Source organism: Mercenaria mercenaria, chromosome 9 (genome assembly GCF_021730395.1).
Source record: "Mercenaria mercenaria strain notata chromosome 9, MADL_Memer_1, whole genome shotgun sequence".
Lineage (NCBI taxonomy): Eukaryota > Metazoa > Mollusca > Bivalvia > Venerida > Veneridae > Mercenaria > Mercenaria mercenaria.
Window position 1 is genome coordinate 82,982,732 of NC_069369.1, and position 16,833 is coordinate 82,999,564.

At 33.6% G+C, this 16,833-nt stretch overlaps 1 protein-coding gene across 6 annotated transcripts in view; it reads left to right on the forward strand.

Annotated features, from left to right (window-relative positions):
- Positions 1-16,833, forward strand: part of LOC123546334 (1-phosphatidylinositol 4,5-bisphosphate phosphodiesterase epsilon-1-like) — a 250,351-nt gene that overhangs the window by 143,621 nt on the left and 89,897 nt on the right. For all 6 annotated transcript variants that reach the window (XM_053551894.1, XM_053551895.1, XM_053551898.1 and 3 more), the window contains one exon: positions 5,827-6,001. In XM_053551894.1, the coding sequence (XP_053407869.1) occupies positions 5,827-6,001 (175 nt within the window). The remainder of the gene's footprint in view (positions 1-5,826; positions 6,002-16,833) is intronic.

Genomic DNA, 16,833 nt, shown 5'->3' on the forward strand with positions numbered 1-16,833 from the left:
TAAGGAAACTGTAATCAGTTTCCAAAGAAAATGCTATGTCATGTCAAACAGTAATGCGCAAAATCTTTGCCTTTGTGATTATAAAACCAATCATTTCCAATGTAGAAAGCATTGTTTTGATGTCTTTTATATCATGTGTGCATATTTTCTGTGCTTACTCTTACGATTTGTTAGGAAATACTGTCTCGACATTTATATTTTGGCAATGTGCAATAAGGTGCGCATAAATTGTGGTGAACATCCTGCAATGTTTTAGTGTTCAACCAGTGTATATATCACCTTAAAACATCATAAAATAAAAGTAGATATGTGTAGCAGATATATATGTTCTAAGATATTGTCAGTATTTCCGTCAGCTGTAGTGAAGCCAATATTCTGATTACTAAAAAACAACATCAACCATAAAAAACCTATAAAAAGACGTTCGGCATTTTCATAAATCAAATATCTTTTTATAATAATGTCGTGCAAACCATATTTTAGATGACGCGTTGTTAATTATTTTGTGTTATATCACTTCACTTTAAATATATGTGGAATTATCAGTCCTTTTTACGGATATTGCGTAGATTTGTGTGTGTGGGGGGGGTGGGGGGAGGGGGGGGGGTGATGATTTTTGCAGGTTTGCGAGATGTGCTGTATTGTATGATTTAATTATTCTTGAATCGTTTGTTGCAGAACGTATACGAATATCTTTTATATGTGATAGCAATTGCAAATATTGTATTTCTCGGGTAGTTAGGTAACATCACCAAGTATTCGAAGTAATTAAACTTGTGAACAAAAGTTTATTCAGTTTTGTGCTAAATCTTCATGGTGGCGCTTCGCAGAGGAAAATTATTAAGAAATGAAAACCCGCCGGAGAAACATGGCCGTACCCTGATGATGGTTTGAAAACGCGACCTACTGATTTAATTGACAAACTAATCTTGATGTACAAATTGTTCTCGTACTGTATAAAAAGTATGATTCGAGAAAACAACGTTTTTCGGCGACGCCGTCTAAATTCGTTTTCGTTACTTATGCCACGTGACTTCAGTTTGCAAATCAAACTACTTGATAACGCATTATAGATAATTTATCAAAATGGAAGATTTGTGCAACACTCTGTCTGATTGGACGAGAGTTGTTTCAATTTCTTTCACTCTGTTGATTGTGCTACGCTGATTGATATGTAGACAAAGCGTTTATCCTAAACGACGCTGTTCACAGTTTTAAAGCTAACTTTGGCTCAGTATATTTAGCAAGAATATTGATATATCTCAAAATGATAAGTAAGTTTAATAATTAAGATAAAAACCTGTTCAAATACCAACATATATCAAATTAAAGAAATAACTGAATACGGTCTGCGTATCACATGAATAAGGTTGTGATAAGAGTCTTTTATGTAGAGAAGTGCATTTTAAAAGATTTTCCTTGTTACAATTGTCCTCTGTATATGAAAAGGTTTCTTGCTTTTGTGACTTATTCAGATTGCGTATTAAAATGGGTACTTGTTTGCTTTGATATAAATTATTTAACTGATTTATTATATATGAATATTTTTCTTTAGTATGGTATGCAAATATTGAACTCAGTTGAAATCTGTTTCATTATATATATGCTATATAATGACTGAATCTCATTACACCGAAATGAAAGTACGCTGCATACAGTTTATCTATGTGATACGGCTACGGTCAAACTTTGCTTATGAAACAGAAATATTGAAATAATTACAATTGTATGTTTTGCTTGACCTTCACTTTTTTATAGGTGTGACGTCATTGTCCAAAGATTCATGAATAGCGAATATGCATTTGTTAAAGCGGGATCAGTTGGCCTATTTTAGAAATAAAAAAAAAAAAAACAATAAATAAAAAAAATCCTTTAATTGATTTTTTTCTCATGTATTCTAATCAAACTTGATTTGTAGCATCTTTATTAGGCCCGCAGCCAACTTTGTTCAGCTGGGACATTTGACCCCTTTTAGGGGCTGCTAGAGCTAAAACTAGAAATGCCTTTATACAGCGTCTCATGAACAGCTTGGTGGATCTTTGTCATACTTGGTCTGGAGCATCATTATAAGGTCCTCTTCCAAATTTATTTATATAGGAACTTGGGCCCTATTAGGGACCACTATAGCTAAAAGTAGATATGCCTTTCTTCGCATTAACTACTAAAATATAATAGATTTTTATCAAACTCGATGTGTAACAATATAGTAAGGTCTCCTGCTATTTTGTTACAAATGGGGATAGGGACCAATTTAGCTAAAAATATAAACTTGTTTAATGACCTCTGCTCATGAACCGCTTCATGAATCTTCATCAAACTACTGCTGTAATTATTCGTCTAAGGATAAACGAAACAAAATTGCAACCTTAGAAACCTTTGCGAAAAATGAAAAGAGAACCATTTAAATTGTTAAAGTGCGGTGTTTAGTTATGCAATTTGAAAAATGTTAGATGAAAGATGAATGTTAGATGAAAAGTTCATAAACTTCTTTCCTTATTACAATTCGCCGACCATCATTTTTAAAGATATTTCTTGTTGTTCTATAAGAACATGAAATAATAATTAGTGCACTTTGAATTGACGAAGTTTAATTTCCCTCCTCTAACCTTGACATATAAACTATTCTTGTACAGATTGAGGTCGTTATTAGTATAGGAGACATTGGTCGAATTGACCTGGTCTGTAATAGGTAAAGAAAGAAGAATTTTTTTATGTTTCAGCTGGAAAAGCTTACATGTGATAAAAAGAATATTGCATTTTTGTCTTTCCACATTGAATTTATTAAAGTCGTTTAATAAATTCAATATAAAATGACACTCATGTAATATTCTCAGTGAATAGCGCATTATTTAATTTTCCGAGACTAACCTTGACATACAAATCTGTTCTTGGACTGATTGAAGGAAACGATGTTTTTTCTTTTCTACGCAACATAAAACAATGAATAGAGCTTTTTTGAAATGACGTAGTTTAATTTCCCCGATATAACCTTGAGATACAATCTGTTTTTCAACATTTATATTTCCAAGGTTTGTTTAATTAAACGCACTTGTTGGTAAGGCTCTATGGGTAGGGAAGTGTGTAGTATTTCTTTCTTAAATAATATATGATGGCACCATTAACCGGGGGGGTTTGAACCTCTATATGCAGCTCGTCTGGGCGTACCATGTGATGTTTTAAGCACTGGTATTCGCAGTAGGGGTAAAATGACCTCAAGGGGAGGGGAGCGGTCATGACTGTTTGTTACAATAAAGCTGTTATCATAATACAGTGAATAATAGCGGCATGTCTTTAACAAGTAGCGTGTAAATTGAGAATGACTAACGAAACAATATATAAAGTAGTTCTGGAGCATGTATATACCTGTAATACAACAATATATATGTGAAAAAAGGTATAATAATGTAGATCTATTGTAAGGTGTATTCTACCAATTTTCCAATGACAAATATGTTAGCGTGGAAAGTTCCCAACAAATATACTATAATAGTTCATTTATTACCAATTTTGTCATTTAAAGATATGTCATCAAACTTCACCAGAAACGTTTTCAGTATTTTTATTAAAGTTTATTAAAATTTATCCAAAATGATGTAACTCTTCTATAAATATCAGTACGTGCTGGCAGTATGCCAAGTTCATCGTTCCAAATCGTTTATGAATATTTCAGTTATTCTACCGATTCTGTTTTATATATGTGCGCACGTGCTTTGTTTCTGCTGCCAGTTAAATATGGAAATTTCTAGAGTAAATGTCTAACTTTTCAGTATTTGTTAACCAAGAATGACCTTTCACATAATTATGTGATCTATAAAGTACACTTACATGAAACATCGGTGTTTTTTTTTCTGGATTACTTTACTTATATCTTTGGAAAATGCAAGTAGTCAATGTTTGATAAAAATATATATATTATAACTTCGTTGTAGAAACCTGGGTTGAAATGAACGTTCGTCAAGGCACATTACATTTATAAACATCTCTAAAAATCGGTGAAAAAAGTCGATATTAGATTATAAATGAGGTCGATATATATATTGCATAAACTACACTGATTTCTGATAAATTTTACCTTTTGGCAGATCTTACAATTGTGTGTATATATATATATATATATATATATATATATAAATTTATATCTTCGTTAAAGAGATATAAGATGACTATTTAGTGTGTTGGGTTTTGTTTTTCGTGGAAAATATCTTTACCAAAATTCAAAAATTTGCTTGTCTAGCAGGAAAAATGTCATTTGTAAAAATAATTTTATGTAAATTAAATGTCTGCCATATTGAAGCGTGTGACATTGGTAGCGCTTAAATCACGATTCTCTTTGTGGCTTTTGCATACTAGAAATACGTCCGTTAACCATCACTCATAAAGTATTATGCAGTGGAACCTCGCTAATCCAAACCTCTCTTATCTGAAAACCTTTCTAAACCGAACCGATTATTTGTAGTTAAACTAGCTTTAACATCCAATCAGCAACCAGAGATTTTCAATTTTTTTGGATGGGCTCGATTCATACAACAGCGGGTTGTCCCGATCACGCTATCGGTACACCGAAATGCACCATGTTATTTCAATTGGGCTATTCAGCATGTTCCGCGGTGTACAGAATTGATGGGCGCGGAACTAGCCCGACTGAAACGAGTACAAATCGTGGTACACAAACCTTTTGACTTAATTAGTAGTAGATGCTTATTATACCAGGTATACCTTTTAAGTGAATCCATAATTAGATCTTTTAATGGGCAAGTACGGCAGTTGCTAATGGTTTCCTACAATTTTACCTGTAAAACTGTAAATAGCTAATAGAATACGTCTTGACCTGCTTATGAATGACGTCCTTGCACTCCTTGCCTGAAGAACTTTTAAAATTTCTTTAGAAGATCAATCCTATAAAGAAGGCAATATTTGAAATAAGTTGTATGTGTTTTATGTACACTTCTAAAAAGAAAACATATAAATGTTTTAGAACAACAAGCGAATGCCTCGACTAAATAACTTGTTTAAAATTCAAGGTAACCATAGGAACTGAAATAAATACCATCAAAGTGTATAGTTCCATAGAGACTATACTTTGCTACACACAGTTGTGATATGACAGTCATATTTATCAAATATTTCTTGTTGTACAATGTATATGTACAGTCGTGCTATGGTCCGAAAGGGCTCGTGTCTTTGTGGATAAACGTGTTTTACAGAGTTCAAATGCATAAATGTCTTAGAAACCATTACTTACTTCAGACTTATATTACAGACTTATAAGAAACCAGTAGTTTATACAGACACATGGTGCATTAGAATTTGAAACCAGTACTTATTTTAGACATAAGGTGCATCAGATTAAGAAACCAATAGTTTGTACAAACATATGATGCATAAGACTAGAAACAATTAGTTTAGACAGAAATATGGTACATTGGACAAAAAATAGCAGTTTATATAGACATTAGATATATTAGACTTAGAAATCAGTAGTTTATACAGACCTTTGGTACATTACACTAAGAAACAAGTAGTTTATACAGATCTTTGGTACATTACACTACGAAACAAGTACTTTATACAGACATTAGATATATTAGACTAAGAAAGCAGTAGTTTATACAGACCTTTGGTACATTACACTAAGAAACAAATAGTTTATACAGACATAATGTACATTACACTAATAAACAAGTAGTAGATATGGTGCATCAGACAAAGAAACTTTTACACACATTAATTTTTAAATGCCGGGAGTTTAAACATTTTATCTAATACAGCTTGCCTAGATGTCATTTTCGTGACTATCTTATGAATGACCCTCACATATTTTTTCAGCAAGTTCCTGTCTTATATAATGAACGAAGTAGCTGCAGTGAAGTTAGTATCGGCAGGAGTGTGGTTGGCAGCTATGACAAAAGTATAAGCAGCGGCAAGAGCGCTGGAAGCGGCATGTCTCTTCGACGTGGGGAGAAAACCAAGCACCGGAATAGCTGCGCCCCCGACGGTGCGGGTGAGTGTTTTTATCCTTAACTCCCGCATTATTTTGATATACTCTATTTTTTGTGTAGCCTTTATTATAAAATTCATTTTATTATCATTTATATCATTTTAGCTGGACTATTCGAAGAATAATTAGAGCTAACCTACTCATCACGGCGTCGGCGTTGGCGTCGGCGTCACACCTTGGTTAATTTTTCTTAACAGTCCACATTTTGACAAAGTCTTTTGAGATAAAGCTTTGAAACTTTCAACATGTCCAGTTTTAGGCAAGAGTACATAACTCTATCAAGGAGTTTAGCTGAATTATGGCCCCTTTTAACTTAAAATCTTGGTTAAATTTTTCGTACCAGTTCATATTTTGTGTAAACTATTTGACATATGGCTTTGAAACATTTATCACTTGTGTATTATAACAGTATCTATCTGTAGGCAAGAGTACATAACTCCGTGAAATATTTTGGCTGAATTATGGCCCTTTTTGGACTTGGACTTGGAAATTGGTTCAGTTTTCGTACAAGTCCATGTTTTGTCAAAACTATTTGACATGTGACTTTGAAATTTTAAACACTTGTTTATCATCATGATCTCCATCTTTAAGCGTTTCATATTTTGTCTAAACTGTTTGATATATGGCTTTGAAACTTTGAACACTTTCTTACCATCATGGTTACACATCGCTACATACTGCAAGACTTATCCAAATCCACAAATACAGGTACTTTGTTTATCTGATCCATTTTTCTTTTTTGTCTGAAAATCTCTGGTAATAACTTGACCCCATACTTCCATCAACTCTTCGAGTAGTCGAGCGCGCTGTCAACAGACAGCTCTTGTTATTATTATTGTTATTATTATTATTATCAATTTATTATTATGATTATTATTTTTACTAACACTATTATTACCATTGATTAATAATTGTTAATAGTATTATTATCGTATTGCAATTATTATTGTTGTTTTTTGTTGTTATCATTCCTTTTGTATACTACGTATACCTAATGGCACACCAGTAGCTTGAAATATGTACCCAGGTTTTCGTGTTTTTTTCCGCGATATATTAGATAAAAAAAGTCCCAACGTACTTTCTACATTGGTGATATATTCTTCACCATCTTCATTCCGACTTTCCATAGCAACTCAAAGCCGTGTCAAATAGACGACATAAATATTGTCAGGCATAAAAATTTTAAAGTAAACCAATTTATACAGCTGTGTGCGTGTTTAAGATGTTGTTGAGATATTTTCATTCAGAATTCTGTAATGTTATTCTGTCTATCCCCATGTGTCAGACTGAATCGAAAGAATGGGGAAAATTAAATTGTGCCCAGCGGATCAGCCACAAAGCACAATTCCAATGACTTTTAAGACGTAGTCTTGTTTGTTGAGAAGTGTTGCCATGGAAACATCGCACGAAAATATCTTATAATAACGTTAAACAATTTGTGACGAGGTCATAAACAAGATAAAGGCACCGAAATTGTTGTTCATTACAGTTTAATTCCATCAGTTGTCAATGATTTGTTACAATCATGTTAATGATGTTTTCATTGAGCAACAGTGTGTATTGCCTTAATTGTGCGCACGTTACATATAATATTGTCTTTAAAAATGGTTCTTTGTGATGCCCACTAAATTTGCCGCTACCCAAATTCTATATTGACATTTGAATATTTGACAAATGTTCCTTCTGTCAGTTACGATGACTTTCATGTTGAATCCAGTACAGCTTTGGTTTAACTTCTTGAACTACAACCTTATTCGACGCCGCCCTGAAGGCGGTGTCGAGTATATGGGATACACTTTTATTTCGGACCCTGTAAAGATGGTAATGAATAGTTTCGGAGTGATAAACTGAACACAGTGAATAGTTTGTAAAAGGATCAACGATATTGCACAATACATTTTAGTGAATAAACAAAAAATGGCAAAAAGAAAACATAAAAAATGTATGTATTGCAACTTATTATGTGATATAAAACAATGCTATCTGTCTTTCCTCTCCTTATTTGTAGAGCAGAACATATTTTTTTTATTTACAATTTCGTCAAAAATGTTGATCCGATTTATTGATAAGGGAGGTTACTCTGTAAGTCAAGTTTTCTAGGCTGAACACCACTAAATCCAGCTGTTCTTTATTTCATATAAAATTCATTCACTTCATAACGGTTTTTCGACATTTTCTAGCATATCAGATTTTCAGAGACTTATATTCCCATAAAGAACTAGATCGCTACTTTAGAAAAACAAAAAGAAAATGGGGTGTTAGCTTTTATATAAGAAAACTACAGTTCGTTAAACACAACCCGCTGAATTTACTACTTATCGCTTCTTTCAATTTCTCTTTTCGTGACATTAAATTCTTACGCCGCCATTTTTGTCTAGCATGCGATAGGAACATGCCGATTTCAATAGAATGCAAAGTGATACATACTGAAACGCGGTAGGGTAAAAGTAAGCACGTTGCTGCCGAGAAAATGCACTAGAAAAGGAAAAAAGATTAGTACTATTTATATTTGGACTACTTGTGATAGACCTGCGGAGGCTTACATTCTATTTGGTAGTGATCAGCCTTCTATTTCTATTCTTAGCATGACCTACTTACCTATCTCATTTTCTATAAATAGAACACACCGCAGATGGACAAGGGAGCGTTCGTGTATTTTACAACTTCGAAGAGAATATTAAAAAAAATATGGAAAATTACAATTTGCCTGCATAAAAATTCCTTGGAAAAAAAACGTATTTACAAAGTAAATAAAGGAATCAATAAGCATAGATATGTTGAAAAAAAACGAAGGAAGTGCCGCTGTTAACTTATTTTTAACCTTTTTGTCTTACTTTCTTTGTTGATAGGTACAGTGATGTAATTTCAGAATGCGCACACTTTTGCAAATTCCTATTTCTATTTGGTTTTTTTTTTGTTTCTTTGTTTTTTTTTCTTTCTTTTCTTTTTGCTTATGTGTCATATAGATCTACTCATTGTTTACAGATATACACTGTCAACTAAGGTGTGCAATAGGCTAAAGAGCACTTGGCTGAATTTGTCAGTGACAAGTTAATACTTCTTTAAATGTGGTTAGATCGAAATATCAAAAGCCATGGGACTATAACTTATCAAAGCATCAGTGACTTTAAAATAGAATTCCTTGTTGAATTTATATGTTCATTGATCTTATATTACTAGTCAGTTGCTCTGGTTTTATTATATCTTGTTACTTGCTTCTTTTTTTTTTTTTTTTTTTTTTTTAATTTAATAGATAGTTTTTGTATTTGTCCATTCCTGACAAAAAAAAATAATAAAAAAAAATAAAAATTTCATTGAAATATTTTCTACACTTTGGCAGTGGGTTATTATGCTTTCTAAATTTCTTGTAATATTAGATTTGAACTAGACACTGACATACTCCTAGTAACCTTACAGTTCAACGATGAATTCAAGTTTATCGTTCGTCCGAAAAATAAATGAATTCTATGATATTCAAAAGTATATAAGAAAGATTCATGCTTTGTGAGTAGGGGCAATATAGAGATTATTTATGTTATATCATTCTTTTCTTGGACAAAATTTTTGATTGTTTTTGTCAAGGGAAACAGTAAATTGCTGTGTATAATCTGCATTCTGAAATCTATAATGTAGGTGACTAAGGTCTATAAAATTTCACCAGTAAATAGAAAACACTCATTACATTACATGATAATAAAAATAATGGTTTCTGTGAACCACAACTTTGAAATAATTTCAACATTTCCTCATTTCCCAACAAACTGCATTTCTGTGAAACTTCATACACACGCTCCTGCATATAAGAACTTTTCACAGGAGATGACCTTAGTTAGTGAAATAATTACTTTAATTTTGTATGTAAAGGGACCACCTACTCGCAATGTTAATGTCATTGCTGGTAGAGGATTTGTATTGCATGGTAAAACTTTTCTATCATGTTTATTCTTCATGTTTTAAACAGTTTATAACATATATTGTTTTATGTGCTAATGTTGATAACTTGTAGCCAGTCAGACTAATAAAGTAATGATTAGGTGATTTCTCATATTGCAATAAATGTACTTCAGACACAACACTTGGCGGCGTCTTTGATGCTTGCATCAATGAATTTCCTTGTAATACCTAATGTAATTACAGTTTGCTCTGTCTCTGTATTATCCTTTATCCTGCCCAGTTTCTAAAATAGATTGGTCTATCATTCACTTTGGTCAATACCATTTATTATTCAAAGGGGTGTTCACTGAAAATTTACTAGATGAATAGCGAATGATCATGATCAGCAGGCTCAAGGTTAAACAAACCCTTCTCCTACCACCTGTGTGACCAACCTCTTAATTTCTGTTTGGAGCTTAACGAGCAAATAAAGTCTTTTCATCTATATCAGATGTTTGTCTATTATCAGCATAAAGTCATTGGCGATTTAAAAAAAAAACAGCTTTACTTAATACATTACAATATAGTTCAGTAAGGTAATATGACCAGAGTTACAATTAACAGACAAAATCAAATTAAGGAAAGGCATGCCATTTCTTTTAAGTACCCGCTGAATTAGATCGCAAAATATTTGAAGACAGCTTTTAAACTTGACAACAAAATTATCAGTTGAAGTAGATATTTAAACAGGGAACATTGTTTAATAATTGCTGTTTGCTTATAAGCATTTGTCTATCGCTAGCTCCAATAGCTACTTAAAAGTAACTTTAAGACTATTAGAATATTTTCGTATTTCTATTTACTTACTTTCATTTGCTAATTGCCAGTAACTATTAATTATTTGTCAGTTGCTGTTTGCCAACTGTTATTTGCTAATTGCCAACCGCTACTTTTGGTAGTGGTCACCAGTATTCTCAGGTTTTCAGTTTTGAAACTAAACCTGTTCATGTACACAGGTTTCAAGTGTTGAAAGTCGGTCATGTTCCATGAAATTAGACCCCTGGAAACGTGTTCCCATACTAGCGTATGTACGGATGTGTGATAGTTAGATATTTGCTTAGAGACACAAAATAAAACATGAAGACAACGCAGGGAAATAAAGGGACGTGTTGGGGCACCGTTTGTTAAAGGACAGGTGCCAAATCATAATGTTCAATAAAATAAACGAAGTTATCAAGTTCCTATTAGGGACTAGAAAGTCGTAATTATAAGTTTGAAAAGTCTTATTAGTACTTAGTAACTTGTAATTACTAGCTTTCAAGTTCTAGTCCAAATTACCAGTTTGAAGTCGTAATGTTTTGGATGTTTGAGTTGCTTTCCATTTCAAGAGAACATCATTTTGCCGTTGAGAAATGGATACCATGGGTGCTTATTAGAAATAACTAAGTCCAAATTGGGAGATGATATGTCCTAATTAGGAGTTACTAAGTCCTGATTAGGAGATGATATGTCCTAATTAGGACTTACTAAAGTCCTTATTAGGCTTTTCTTTCCTAATTAGGACCTAATACTTCCTGATCAGTAGATATATTTAGAAAATTATGTTTTGGCACCAGACAGCCTCAGATCTGTTTGGGATGTTTAAATCAGGAAACTGTGCACAAAACATCACAAAGTTAGAATTTAGAACTCGAGATTTTTTTTCAAAAATTAGTTAGAAGGTCAAGTCCCATTCTTGTATGTGACAACTTGAATTTATACCTAAGAAGTGGCTAACAGAAAATGAGCATTTGGCAAAAAACAAGTCAGAGTTTGCATATAGAAATTAGCAAATAATAATAAAGAGATAGTAAATGGCTAACAACAATTGACAAAAAGCAATAAACAAACAACATAAGCAAGTGACATGTCGTAACCGGAATTCCATAATATAAAAAATTAGAGATAATTATATATTTAGAAAACATTATGCCAACCTGTGTATGGTGAAACCAGTTCATGAAAACTGAAAACAAAATAAAGCTCTTCTCGAATTAAACTAAAATTGCTAGAGATGCGTTTACTTTTGGTAAATCGATAAAGACCTGAAAGTGATGTAATTTGTCTAAGGAAACGCGCTGCAAAGATCAAGTGAAATGGCTTACTTGATCACTAAATGTGTCGTGCAACATAGCTACAGGCAAACATTAAAGTTATTTACTTGATTAATTATTGAACCTGGATTAGTTTTTGTACCCCCCCCCCCCCGACAACAAAGTTGTAAGGGGGGCGGGTATACTGGTTTCAGGTTGTCTGTCTGTCCGTCCGTCCGTCCGTCTGTCTGTCTGTCCGTCTATCCGTAGACACAATCTTGTGCGCACCATCTCTCCTCATCCCCTTGACACAATTTAATGAAACTTCACACAAGTGATCAGTAACAACAGTAGTTGTGCATGGGGCATGTTAGGTCCTTTCAGAAAAAAAAATTTGCAGAGTTACGGGACTTTTTTTTTGTTACTATACTATATACACAGACACAATCTTGTGCGCACCATCTCTCCTCATCCCCTTGACACAATTTAATGTAACTTCACACAAGTGATCAGTAACAACAGTAGTTGTGCATGGGACATGTGAGGTTCTTTCAGAAAAAAAAATTGCAGAGTTAAGGGACTTTGTTTTTTGTTACTATACTATATACATAGACACGATCTTGTGCGCACCATCTCTCCCCAGCCTCTTGACACAATTTAATGAAACTTCACACAAGTGATTAGTAATAACAGTAGTTGTGCATGGGGCACATTAGGCTCTTTCAAAAACAAAAATTGCAGAGTTATAGGACTTTGTTTCTTGTTCACATAGTATGTTCATACAATCTGCATATGCAATCTTGTGCGCGCCTAATCTTCCGAACCCTTGCACACAATTTAATGAAACTTCACACAAGTGATCAGTACCAACCCTAGTTGTGCATGGTGCATGTTACGTTCTTTTAGATAAATATTCTGCATAGTTATGGGACTTTATTTTTTGTTACTCTACTGTATACATACAGTCTAAATACATACAGTACACATAATTATGCAGTCTTGTGTGCGTCAAATTGCAATGTACTGTGAACGTGCATGCAGGGGGAACATTCATCACCTTTAGTGATAGCTCTAGTTTACATTGTTTCAAATGGGAATGCTGCATAAAATGACAGACAATGAATAGACATGACTGTTGATACTTTAAAAGATAAAAGGTAAGGGTAGATTTCCCGGAAGCAGAGAGCATCCATAACACAGCCATATAATGAGTTTATGGAGATATTGAAAATGGTGTCTTTGTATGTATTCGTTTATATGAAATAAAGAAGGAACTGAATTAGTAGCCTGCAACCTATGTGATATTATGGAGAATTTGTTAATTTCTTGATGAAGCCACAATCGCATACATACTCTGCTGCAAATACAGACAAAAACGCAGTAGCATTTTGTAAAATAAAAGGAAATACCATTTAATGAGGACGGACACTAAGAAAGGGAGATAGTTTGGGATTCCTTTTATTTGGACTACTTGTGACTAGACCTGCGTAGGCGTACATTTGATTTGGAAATGATCGGCATCGATATATAAAAAATGACATGCATGCACTATCAGAAGCCTACAAGACTTGTCATTGCAAGTTTATTGAATTCTCTCTCTGAAGCTTTACAAGCGCCAGACAAGGAACGGCTGACGTGAAGGTTACAATGCAAGGATAAATTTTGAGGCATTTCACCGATCAAACACTTCTTCACCTTCCTCCTTTCGACTATCCATAGCAACTCGAAGTCGTGTGAAATAGACCACATAAATATTGTCAGGCACACTGGCACCAGACCAGAAAGAAAATGCCTCTGTATGTTATACCCTACGGTCCTACCCCTAGGTATACTATAAGAACCATGGTCATGAACGGGAAAGTACACTAACCCATTTCAATCGTACATTTCTCACCTGAAACGCGCAGTTCGGTGAATGGGTACTAAGCATATTGAACAAGCGGTAATTTATCTTCAATCACATTGTCTCAATATTTCATTTTGCTGAGATACTCCACGTATTTTATGCTTTCGTCAACGTTACAGAAAAACACTTGCGTGAACTTCCCTAATGAACATCCGGTCTAGAGGTCACAGCAGCATGCACATGTTAGGCGAAATGTAAACAAACAAAAACAGAATGCAAAATATTAACAATTTAACAATAAAATTCGAAATGATGAATGAAATTCATTTTAGAACTGATTTTGAATTTGAGGTCATACAGTGGTATACATCTCTACTGGTTATTTAATTCTTGTTGCACATTTATGCTGCATATACACATTTTAGCATACACGTGTATGTAAACGACGACTGACATACATTTTCACATCAGCCAATCAGAATAGTTTTGTAATCTAGACCGGAACTTGACCAGGGAAGTTCAACCAAGATTTTTCTGCAACCTTGAAAAAATCTATACAACGTGCGTTGTTTCTCTAAGATAAGAAATATTGAAGAAACATGACCGGAACACAATGGAAGATAAATTACCACTTGTTCAATATCCATAGTACACATTTACCGAACTGTGCGTTGTAGGTATCAAATGCGCGATTGAAATTAGTTAGTATATTTTCCCGTCCATGACCATGGTTCTTATAGTATAATTAGGGGTAGGGTATAACATGTACAGAGGCATTTTCTTTCTGGTCTGGTGCCAGTGGTCAGGCATAACAATTTTAAAGTAAACCAATTTATACAGCTGTGTGCGTGTTTAAGGTGTTGTGAAGATATTTTCATTCAGAATTCTGTAATATTATTCTGTCAATCCCAATGTGCCAGTCTGAATAGAAAGAATGAGGAACATTGGTTATGACATGCCATTTGATAATTGGTGTTTGCTTATTAGCATTTGCCTATCGCTAGTTCCAATAGCTACTTAAAAGTAACTTTAAGACTATTAAAATATTTTCGTATTGCTATTTGTTTACTTTCATTTGCTAATTTCTATCGCTAGTTCCAATTGCTACTTAAAAGTAACTAAGACTATTGAAATATTTTCGTATTGCTATTTGTTTACTTTAATTTGCTTATTTCTATCGCTAGTTCCAAAAGCTACTTAAAAGTAACTTTAGGACTATTAAAGTATTTTCGTATTGCTATTTGTTTACTTTCATTTGCTAATTGCCAGTAACTACTGTAAAACTCCTTTTATTCGCGAGAATTTAATTTTCGCTAATATTCGCGAGGTTAGGTACTCGCGAATTCAAATTGACCGCGAAAAATAGCTTTACCTGTTCGTGTTTATCCGAAATTCGCTGATGTCCGAAATAGTGTTTGAACGATAAATGTTTGCACTTACGAAATTCAGTTATTGTGATTTTGCGTGATTCCACCATGGTTCAACAAGAACGGTTAAATGATTATATTATACACAAAATATACACGTATACAGCAAAGTATAATCTTTATCATTTAATAGTAACCATTTATTCAATTCATGACGTATCGATCAGCACAAGGGAAGAAACTAACGGTGTTACTGTACATGACCGCTCAAACAAAGTTATCTTCCGTTACAATACTATAGTACATGTACTAAGTACCAGTAATTCTAAATTAAGCTGTGACGTGAACTCCAGCCTGAATCCAGCCACGCTGTACCATATCAGTGTGATTCTCATTTTTCTGCATGGTTTTAACAAGCCATTTAGCGTGCAGTGGTTTCACAGTGGACAAGCGCAAATCAACATTTACAGAGTCAATTAATTATTTGTAAGTTGCTGTTTGCTAATTGTTATTTGCTAATAATGCCAATCGCTACTTTTGGTAGTGGCGACCAGTGTTCTCTGGTTTAAACCGTTCATGTACACAGGTTTCAGATAGTGAAAGTCGGCCATGTTCCATGAAATCAGACCCCTGGAAACAATATCCCATTCAAGCGTATTTACGGATGCGTGCTAGTTAGATAAGTAGATATATTTAGAAAATTATGTTTTGGCACCAGGTCGCTTCCTTAGCACCGCCTTAGAATTGTTTGGGATGTTTAAATCAGTTAACTGTGCCCAAACATCACAAAGTTAGAACTTAGAACTCTGGATTTTTTTTTCAAAAATTTGTTAGAAAGTCAAGATCCATTGTTGTATATGAAAACGTGAATTCAAACTTAGAAACTGGCTAATAGAAAATGAGTAACTGGAAAAAAAAACAAGTCAGAGTTTGCATATAAGAATTAGCAAATAATAATTTAAGAGTTAGTAATTGGCTAACAACAATTGACAAAAAGCAATAAACAAACAACAATGAGCAAGTGACATGTCGTAACCAGAATTCCATAATATAAAAAATTAGAAATAATTATATTTTTAGATAACATTATGCCAAGCCGTGTATGGTGAAACCAATTCATGAAAATTGAAAACAAAATAAAGCTCATCTCGAATGACACTAAAATTGCTAGAGATGCGTTTACTTTTGATTAATCGATAAAGACCTGAAAGTGATGTAATTTGTTTAAGGAAACGCACTGCAAAGATTAAGTGAAATGGCTTACAGCTACAGGAAAACATTAAACTCTTTTACTTGATTAAATGTAAAACCTGGATTAATTTGTTACATTATTTCCAAAGGGAACGCTGCATAAAATGACAGACAATGAATAGACATGACTGTTGATGCTTTAAAATCAAATAATGAGTTTATGGAGATATTGAAAATGATGTCTTTGTATGTAATCGTTCACATAACATAAAGAAGGAACTGAATTAGAAGCCTGCAACCTATATGCTATTATGTCGTCTCGATATGGTGAACATTTGTGTCAAGTTTCATTGAAATTCTTTAAGGGGTTCAAGAGTAACAGAGCGGACACGAAATTGATAACGGACGGACAGACAGACGGACACCGACGTCATAACACAATACGCCCCCTTCGATCGTATAAAAATGGCAAATACGATGTATATT